The sequence below is a fragment of the Cottoperca gobio genome, chromosome 5 (assembly GCF_900634415.1).
Source record: "Cottoperca gobio chromosome 5, fCotGob3.1, whole genome shotgun sequence".
NCBI classification, from domain to species: Eukaryota; Metazoa; Chordata; class Actinopteri; order Perciformes; family Bovichtidae; genus Cottoperca; species Cottoperca gobio.
The window spans coordinates 6,813,405-6,823,393 of NC_041359.1; the positions used below are offsets into that span (position 1 = coordinate 6,813,405).

Sequence of the window (9,989 nt, forward strand, 5' to 3'; positions counted from 1 at the left end):
ATGTTTCTTTTGTGTACGTTTTTGTTGCTGCTGTTTTTTAATCAAAGGCCACATGCAACGCAAGAGAAGCATTTACTCAAAATGTTCATCGTCCATTTTCAATGTAAGTCAAATGAATAAAAAAATCTCCATTAATCATAAATCATCATTAAAAAACAAATATTAGTAAAGTCACCTTTAACAGGTGCAATAGTTACAGTATAACATATTCAACATTTAGAATTAGTCAGATCAAATTACATGAGAAAGATTAAATGAAAATTGCCATTATTTAAAAGACATAATCAAAAATGTAATGTAGCTATAATCTTATTTCTTTCAAATGTAATCTGGGTTCATTATAGTTACTTATTTTTTTTGTGATCTTATTATGGAACCAAAGTAAAGTATATATATATATATATTAGTAAGTAGTAAAGATATTCACTTCATAGCAAGGAAAAAACAAATCAATAAAAAGTAAATCATATATAGTTTTTTATTTGTCCCATGTGAAGCCATTCTGTTCACCAGTGAGCCGAGCCTAATAGGTGCAGACTGTTGTGTTGTGGATCCCCCACTGCTTCCTTGATTACAGACAGCGGTTTCTTTGCAGCAGCCAATTAAAAGCAAATACCATTCTCTCACATTTCACCACCATTGTATTTACTTGTAGATCAATTCCCTTCAGCTGCGCCATTTCACATAATGAATGCAGGGGCTTCTGATGTGTTTGCCTGGTAGGAGATGCTCGCACCGCAGGAGGACGGCCTGCTGTTCTCACCTCACTGCCATGTACAGTAATAGTTTGAAGTGTAGGCCATGTTAAGTCTGTAACAATGAACCAATGGGTTCATTAATTGATATTGTGTAAGTCATCTCCATGGCCATTAATAGCCACAAGCAGGAATTGTAATAGGTGTCTTTCACTTTTGGTTTATACTGCAGACCAGACGATTAATCCATGAATCGAGAAAATGGGCAAATGACAAAATTATTAGTTGCTGCCCTTATTTCATCTCATATTTTGTATGTAAAACTTTAATTAGGTAAATATAACTGTCAGAGTAATAGTAATAATAGTACATATAAAGGTATCATTAGGTGACATTTCCCCATTCAACTGTCTAAAAAGGACTAGCGCTATGTATATCTTTTGTTGAGTTGTATACATACATTATACCAAATGTTCCCAACAATTTTTAAACCCAGAGAAATCCGTCATTTTAATTAAGGTTTCATTTGGTCGCCTGTAATGGCGTCGTGTCCCCTTTGAGCGAGCGTCAGCGTTGTCTGAGAAAAGCTGTCATACATTAACTTTGAAGTACAAACACCACAAGAAATGTTCCTAAAAAGTCTACTTAGTTACTTTCCACCACCAGAATAAATGAAACGGTAAATGTATTGTATTTATAAAGCACTCAAAGTGCCTTAATAAATAAACCTTTGTTAAATGTAATATGAATTATATTCAATGTAATTGAGCATCAACATCAAAAAGTAATCTGTGGGGATTTTGGAAGTGTTCCATCAATTAGTTCATCTGCAGTATGTTGTAATGTGGGCTGTTGTAAAATATCTATCACGTTGTGTGTCATCAATATGTGCTTTAGTTAGTTGTGTCTCTGTATAACTCTGTGTCTACTGTACAATAAACAGAGCAAACAGCAGAACGTGTTTAGCTTTAAAATGTGATGGCCTTAAAGTTTCATTAAATTCATCAAAGGATCGTGGTTACAGTTGTTGGTCACAAACACGATCCTGTGATCACCTTTGGATCCTGCTCTCTGTCACGCACTGAAACCACATCCAACACGTCTCCTTCCGATGTGAATAAAGCTATCTGTTCATCTTGATATAGCGTAGTTACACCTCATCTCCTCAATATAGTTAAACATTAGTCACATGAAGCTCAGAGTGAGTAATACATTTATAACTCGAGGCATTCTGAGCACACGTCTCACCAGAGCCAAGACGTGTTTTCATTGTTCACCGTAGGACCTTTGTGCTTCAGTGTGAGATATGAAAATGGAAACACTGTTTGTGCCAGGCTCAGCAGAACATGGTGCACATGTAGAACCATGATTCAGAATAACTAAGTAGATTATTGATAATGTGAAGGTTTGCACAAATGCTAACCCACTGCTGCATAAAGATCAGCCGTATATCCATCTGAAATCCGTTTTTTTAATTTTATAATGGCATTGACAAGAATATGTGGAACATTGTATAATAAAAGAACATAATAGAACAGCAAGGAATCAGTGTTTGTCAAATCCAATTTTAGTGTTTAAAGTTTATCTAACATTCATCCTAATCTCTGTTTGTAATCTGTGACAGAGAATCTACTCCAAATCCAGCCTGGACGGGAACTGCGATTGGCTACGTAATCAGCAGAGGTGCCAGTATCACAGATGCCGTCTCTCAACTAATCGTATGAAGGCCCTGCAGTGCATGAAGCGCAGGTGCTCAGTGACTTTGCTTCCTTGTGTATCCTCGAATTTAAAAGACATTCTTCAGGATTTTATTGCAATTTCAACTGAAGTGAACACAGAGGGTGGATATGTAGGAAGTGTTAGAAAAGACAAATAACACACTTATTTAGCAAAATACTATTTTGTTTATTAGCAAAGCGCAGTGAGAGCCAGCAGCTCCCAGGAATGTTGTTCAAATGCAGTTACAGCAGCCAAATGTGATTAAATAACCAAAACAGTACTTTTCACTCATACTACAGCAGACATTATCCAGTGTTAGCAGACTATGCAAATGCCTTTCATTAAACTAACACGGTCAAAAGATTATCACAGCACCGCATATTTGGTTAAAATAATCAATTACAATTCTGCGTTACCATTGCGCGAAAAATGGCTTAGACATGAACAGGACGCGGAATGAAAAAGACAAAAGTGGGCACTGCAGACAAGAAGACAAATTGAAGGGGCGTCCCGGTAGCACAGGCGCCCCATATATAAAGGCTGAGTCCTTGCCACAGCGCCCACTGGTTCGGGTCCGACCTGTGGCCATTTGCTGTATGTCGTTCCCCTTCTCTCTCTCTCTCTCCCCCCTTTCTCAATCTGCTCTTCTTACTATCAGAAAGGCATGAAAAGCCCAAAAATATAACTTAAAAAAGAAGAAGACAAATAGAAAAGAAAGCTATTGCATAAGCTAAAACCATTTATTTGAAACAGAGGATCCTGAAGAAACCTTGACATAGCTCTTCCTCCACCTCCCTCCATTTCTGAAAATCCCAGAGGACAAACTAGTGGACACATCTGGCTCTTGGCCATGTGCCCATGCCCGTACTTTCAACAAGCAGTCTTAGGTTTGATTCCTGCTCACAGTCTTTGTGTACCCTCTGCCTGCTGTGAGCGCCAGGTTCCTGAGTCAAGTTGGTGACGTCTGTTAGCTCTCGCCTCTGGGACAGGGCGGTCACCATGTGCTCCAGTTTAGAGCGGATGGTGGAGTAGTGGTTCTGGCGCTCTTCCGTCAGCTTGTGGAAGCAGTGCTTTAAGGAGCTGTCTGGAGCTGCCTGGGTGGGCGAGCTCTGCCTGGGAGAGGTGGCCTGGTTTGGCCCTGGACTCGCTGGTGTGATAAAGTTGGGGTGTTGTGTGAGCTGGAGGTCAGTCTGGGTGTCGCTGTCCGTCACCGACAGGCTGGTCTGAGTGGAGGCGTGGCAGGAGACGGTGCTGGGGGTCGCTGGCTCTTTTTCTGCGAGCTCATCTGCAGGGGAAGGCAGAGCGGAGCTTCCAGCCAGGATCTCTTCCTGCATGTGCTGCCGCTCCGTCCAGTCCTCACCCATCGTGGAGGAGTTGAACACTGGGTTGGTTTGATGACGATCTGGAGTCGAGTGTTCACACGGGGGCTGGATAGATAAGTTCAAGGGTTTGCGGCTCGGTGTGCTGGTCAGACACGCCAGCTCCACTGGCCTCTCTCTGGCCAGGTGAGGGGAGGAGGTCTTCAAGTTTTTGATGAGGAGATGCTCGTAGATGCCGCTGTTTCGGACACTTGGAGGTCCTCGAGTGTTTATAGGTAGAGACTGGGCATAGAGGATGCGGAACTCCTCGTCAAATTTCTCTGTTATCTGGCCTGAAAGCTCGATGAGGTTGCTGCTGTTTAGTTTGCCATCGGTCCAGTTGTACCTACACATGAATGGCATTTAGCAACATGTATGCAGCGGCTACAAACAAATGATCCAAACTCAGCTAGAGAAATGTATAACACTTTATATGAGGCCCATGACTATAATGCAACATATTAACACAATTATGATGAATTATAAAAAGGGTTCCTACAGCTGAAGTAAGGCAAGTTAGATTCAAGACTTTTTGAAATGCCAGTCAGAATAAAACTTAAGACCAATTTTACTGGCAATTGTTATGCTTTTGGTAAATTTACCAATTATTTTGAGATATTACAATGAAATGTCAGAAATAACTACTTATAAAATCCTGCTTGTAATGTATTATTTAAGCAATAGCTCACGACAGGCCGTGGTATATGCTCATTATATCAAGGGCCGTGGTTCGGCCCGACGGTCTGAAGTGAGCTATTGCTTTTATAAAACGGTTACCAAGTGTGCCAATATAAAAAAAAAATACACACTTCAATTTAAATAGTTTTTATTATTAAATAATGATGTTCAAAATAAAATAGTCCCTCCGTTGCCTTCTGCACAAAACATAGTGTGAGGTGGTTGCTATGCAACAACACTAACAGCTGCTCTTCACGTAGCTCTGCATGTCGTCTTTTAGGGTTTTTCTTCTCTGGAGACTTCTCCGCACTGATCAATCCACTCCTCCAGAGTAAAGCTTTGTAAGTTTGTTTCTTAACGGACCGAATTTAACAGCTGTAACAGCTGTAGCTTTTTCTCAGACGCGGAGGGATACTGACTTGTTGTGAAAAGTAACTACAATTCTACCCGTGATATATGCTCATTATACCACGGCTAAGAACCAATCAGATTGCTTGATTTGACATGTCCGTTTTATAAATCTGCATTTACCTCAGGATAGTTACTGGATAAAGCATTATAAAAAGATTCGAATGTTTTACAACTATGATCCTTGAAAATGTCAGGGAGTGACCAGCAATTATGAAGTTTTATTATACTTATAGGTCATTATAACATGCTTTATGATGTGTTATGGTTACTGTAATGAGGCATTCTGAATTAGGGCTGCAACTCACAATTGTTTTCATTTTTGATTAATCAAATATTTTCTAGATTAAGCGATTCATGGCTTGGTCTATAAAGTGTCAGGAAATAGTGAAGAATGTCCATCTTAGTTTTATAAAGTCCAATGTGATGTCTTTAAATGTCTAGATTTGTCAGTCCAAAACTCTTTATACTCTGAGTGCTAATTATACAGTGCCATAACGCATTATAATTATTATTAAAATACATTATACACATAGAAAGTGTTACAGAAAATCGTATTGCTTTACAGTCTAGTAAATCGGGGGGTTAAGGCATCTCCATGCTACATAATAGGCAGCTAAAGCATTTGACTTTAGATAAAATACTTAGCAAGCTGTTACCTGTAGGAACCTGTAGCTACTCGGTTTCCATCAATCAGCATGAACCTCTCGTGAACTTCCCCAGTGATCCTCGCCCCTGATCTCATGTAATAAGTTGTACCAGTTATGGTTCGCACTCTCATTTGCTGAAAGGATTAAAAAGAGAGAAAGAACAGGAGAGATGAGTGCAGACCCACCCAGTCATACAAATATTAAAAGGACATATTTTAATTTGATTCCATCTGATGTTCTTATTGTGCACATGGAGCCACACCCAGCTTTACTGAACCAACTACATACCCGCAGGTCATCCAGGCGAACGCCGGCGTTTCTGCACATCTTGAGGAAAGCGGGAGCATGTGATTGGTCTATCAGGATGTAGACGGGCACTTTGCGTTGGGAGCTTGCCTCCTGAAGATCCTTAAAGATATCCAGGTCTGTCAGGGAGTCTGTAACTATTGCAATCACCTGCAGTGGAAAATTACAGAGGTAACATAATAGAATTCCTTTTAGGGCTGCAGCAGTGCTCCCAGCACGTGATTGTGTTTTTATTATTGTCAAATGATCAAGGCCTTATTCAAACAGAGCTGTAAATCTCTGTCGGACTCAACGTAATGTGTGCTGATGCGCTTTCTATTGACTGTGGTCTGTTACCACGGTGATCGGAGGTAATACTTGGACAGCAAACAAGTTACTTTCATACAGGAGACGAGCAGGTGCACTGTTGGGCTCGCCTCCATTTTCAAGAGGTTTCAGGTTTTGCTCTGCGATTTCTCTTTTTTTGCGAGGAAGAATGGAATTTCACACGCCGTGGTAAAGGTTGTGTGGAGGATTAGACACGGATGTTTACATAGCTCAGAGTTATTGCTTTAAACTGGTGTTATCCACAAGCTTTGTCAGGAGTTCCCCACCTTGTTTGGATGATAGCTAGTGGGTGCTTATTTTTAGGGACATGTGTAAAAACAATTTATGTGAAATACAAGACCAGGATGTTCCTGTGAGCTGATACAGACGCACGGTCAACGACCTCAGTGTACAATGAAGACTATATGCAGCGTCTAACATTACAAAGGGACAGACGACCTAACGGTTAAACTTGGATGAGAATATTTCATGGTTCACGGTTTCAACTAGAGCTGCAAAGATTAATCGATAAGTTGTCAACTACTGAATGAATTGCCAATTCTTATGATAATCAATTAATCGGTTTGAGTCCTTTTTAAGAAAAAAAAACTGTTTGATTCCAGCTTTTAAGCTTCTTAAATGGGTAATCATGTCTGGTTTCTTCTCTACTCTGACAGTGAACTGAATATATTTGAGTTGTGGACAAAACAAGACGTTATCTTGGGCTTTGGGAAACACTGATCATCATTTTTTACCATTTTCTGACTTTTTATAGACCAAACAACTAATCAATTAGTCAAGAATATAATTGGTCTATTAATCGACCATGCAAATAATCGTTAGTTGCAGTCCTAGTTTAAACTGTTTGCCAGCACACTGTATATACACCACCACCTTTTAGCTGTAAACCAGAGAGGAAATCCAGCGTTTAAACCTCTCTTAATGAAGAGGGAATGTAAACTTTGATAGAAGGGAGCACAGCAAGTCGAGGCACATCTGGCTGGCAGACCCTCCACAGGCCCGGGGCGCTGCTGCAGCCGCACGCTCCCTTCATGCTGGAATGTTTCTTTTGAAAACACAGAGGCTGGACTGTCAGCTCCGTCAGCTCCGTCAGCTCCGTCAGCATGAATATTCATGCTCTGGCTTTTTGTTAGTTTGATCCTTTTGGTCACTGCTTTCCTTCTGATCAAGACTTCAAAAACCTTCCAAATGTTCAAGGGAATTCCGTGGGGACCATCTGGCTTGTTTTTAAGGATAATACAAAGAAGATTTAGAACTTGAGTTTTCCCTCCAAAAATGTTTTAATAAATGAACACTCACTCGTTTTGTGACAGGGGGGCCATTTGATATTTGAATTTGAGTAACAGCCAGAAAGAAAGAAAATCATTTTTTAGGATGATGCCACACAAGACCATGCTGTCATCACTGTTTTTAACTTTTAGGCCTAATAAATACTATAGGAACTATATAAATATGATGTGAAACAATGGGGGAGTAGAAAATACACAATAAATATATATATATATATATATATATGTAAACAATATGCACCTGAGCTTTAAGTACTTATGTGTGCATACCTCTCTGGCACTTTTAATCATACGCCTCGCAGCCTCCTTGCAGCTATAGATGCACTCCCCGTAGCTGGGCTGGAAGTGCGCCACGGCCCGTGTGACTCCCCGGTAGGAGCCTGCAGTGAAGCCGGGCCAGCCCAGCTCCAGCTGCGGCGGCTCCACGTCCGACACCTCGGGGAAATACGTGACGGAGGAGCAGTCCAGGGAGCTGCTGAGCGACTGCTCCAGTGCGTGCTCCTCCCCGTGGAAAGACACACACCGCGGCGGGGGCACGGCGGCGCTGCGGATCCGCTGCACCTCGTCATCCGACAGAAAGTTTGGGATCCTCTCTTTCCTGAGGAACTCCAGAAAGTTGTCGAGCCCTCCCGACAGCAGCTCCTCCAGCGCCAGTCGGTGCCTCTCGTTGTACAGCTCCTGCAGTCTCAGGTCGTCGACCCCGGTGGGTTTGGGACCTAACCTCAGAGGTGAGTCGTCCAGACACTGCGACAGAGCCATTGTTGTTCCCCTTTCTCCTCGAACAGACTCCACCGTACCGCAGGTGACAGGTAACGTTTTTGACCTACAGGAAGCGAGATTCGTATTTTGCTTTTTCCCTCCGTTCCTGATCGTATTGGCTGTCGAGCAGTCGTCAGACCAGAATGGCGTCTCCGGGCTCGCTGAGGCGGACTGTCAGTCTAATGTCAATCCGGTCTCATTGGCTCGTTTGGAGGCAAACAAGCCTCCTGTACATCCCTCTGCTCTGCCCTAATCCGGTTACACCGCAGAGAGCAAGGAGCAGCAGAGAGGCCTCACTCTGACGCTTTTCCCTGGTACCATGGAGGTTGTGATTCCTTCAGACCACTGTCCTCGATTCACAGTAAAAACTAACACAAAAATGTTTTAAACACAAGGGCATCTGTTGCACTTTAGAGGAGTAAATATAAAGTAATTTCACTTGGCTGTCTTCTATCACAGGGAAGATTAAAGTTCTTTATTATCAAATGCAGAACAATTACAGCAAAGCAGTCGTTGCCAATGAAAACCTTGGAGGCTCCCTCCAACAATGCTCATTAAATATTTGTGTATTTATAAAAAAAGAAAAGGAAATCATGTATTTAAAAGCAAACTCAAAGGTTGTGAACTTGGTTTCTGTGAAGAGAGGCAGCACTCTACAAGTCCCTACATTTATATAGACTTGTTAAGGTTTTCATGAGAACATTCTGCTACGCCAAGGTCACTGAAAAAGTGTGCGTTAATACAGTACCAGCATATATGTGCACCAAATATACTGCTGCCACAAGATTACATTTGGTCATATTTGAGCCACATTTATTTTAGTCCTACAAGTACCAGCTCAAGCATACTACACGTCTCACTCTGCAGACCGGAACCACGGACAGAAGGTTTTTTGTTTTACCATTGAGTGATTCATCTTCATAATAGATCATCTTTGTATATCCTGACTGTACACAGCTACAGGCAACGTCTGAACCCTGTCAGGACAAACTGGGAGTGAAGAGCAAATCCATGTTTCCTTAATAATGGAGGCCTGTAGTAGCCCTGTATGTCCAAACTTTACATAAAACATTGAGGATGTTGTTATTATGTTGCATATGCTCTACCTGTTACACATACAGGAAATCTGGTGTAAAAATGTATGAATCCATTATATTACTATAATATGTCTAAGTAGACATAGAATACATCCATATATAGTGACAGTATCATATTTAATAATGTTTATGTACTATTACTACTATATTCCACTTCTATTGTTGACATGACTTGTTGATATGTTTTCTTAATATCCCTTAAAAACATAATTACCATAGTTCTCCTGTAATTAAATGTTTTCTTAGACCCTCATTCTAAACATGTTTTGGGCCTCTGAGCTTTTCTTAGGGCGCTTTTACGCACCGAAGGCCAACAAGGTCATGAGGGTCACAGCCGTGTAGTCCTAATTCTGCACAAGGCACAACTAACATTGATAGTTTTACTAGAGTAAAAATATCTTCTTATGTTTATCTATGAAAGTTGATATAAACAACTAGGCTGCATATACTGTGCATCTGCGTAATCTACCAGTTTTACGCGTGTGCGTAAAAGTCTATTTTAGGCCGGTGGGCTAATAGGCCTGTGCTTTAAATGGCAATTCCCACAACGATTAATATTCATGGTAGCCCATCAGGAGTTTTTTTCCTCAAAACAGCAGGCATCTATTGAAAAAAAACATGTGACCTAATTAATTAAGAGAACCGTTTTGGTGATGAGCAAAACTGGAACGACAGATCACGGAACTACTGTCAAATCCCAAAT

General features: G+C 41.1%; 1 protein-coding gene across 1 annotated transcript; it reads right to left on the reverse strand.

Annotated features, from left to right (window-relative positions):
- Positions 1-2,564: 2,564 nt before the first annotated feature.
- On the reverse strand, positions 2,565-8,984 carry fam83d (family with sequence similarity 83 member D). Its single transcript, XM_029431188.1, has 4 exons — positions 7,701-8,984; positions 5,797-5,964; positions 5,518-5,642; positions 2,565-4,118 (listed from the first exon to the last, which is right to left on the reverse strand). Exons 1-4 carry the CDS (start codon positions 8,187-8,189, stop codon positions 3,239-3,241), a joined length of 1,662 nt encoding a protein of 553 aa, XP_029287048.1. The 5' UTR covers positions 8,190-8,984; the 3' UTR covers positions 2,565-3,238.
- Positions 8,985-9,989: the final 1,005 nt, after the last annotated feature.

Coding starts and splice junctions, on each gene's coding strand:
- fam83d (XM_029431188.1), bottom strand. CDS start 8,189: ATGGCTCTGTCGCAGTGTCTGGACGACTCACCTCTGAGGTTAGGTCCC. Junction 5,643..5,796: donor TTCGCCTGGATGACCTGCGG/GTATGTAGTTGG, acceptor TAATCCTTTCAG/CAAATGAGAGTGCGAACCAT. Junction 4,119..5,517: donor GTAGCTACAGGTTCCTACAG/GTAACAGCTTGC, acceptor ATTCATGTGTAG/GTACAACTGGACCGATGGCA.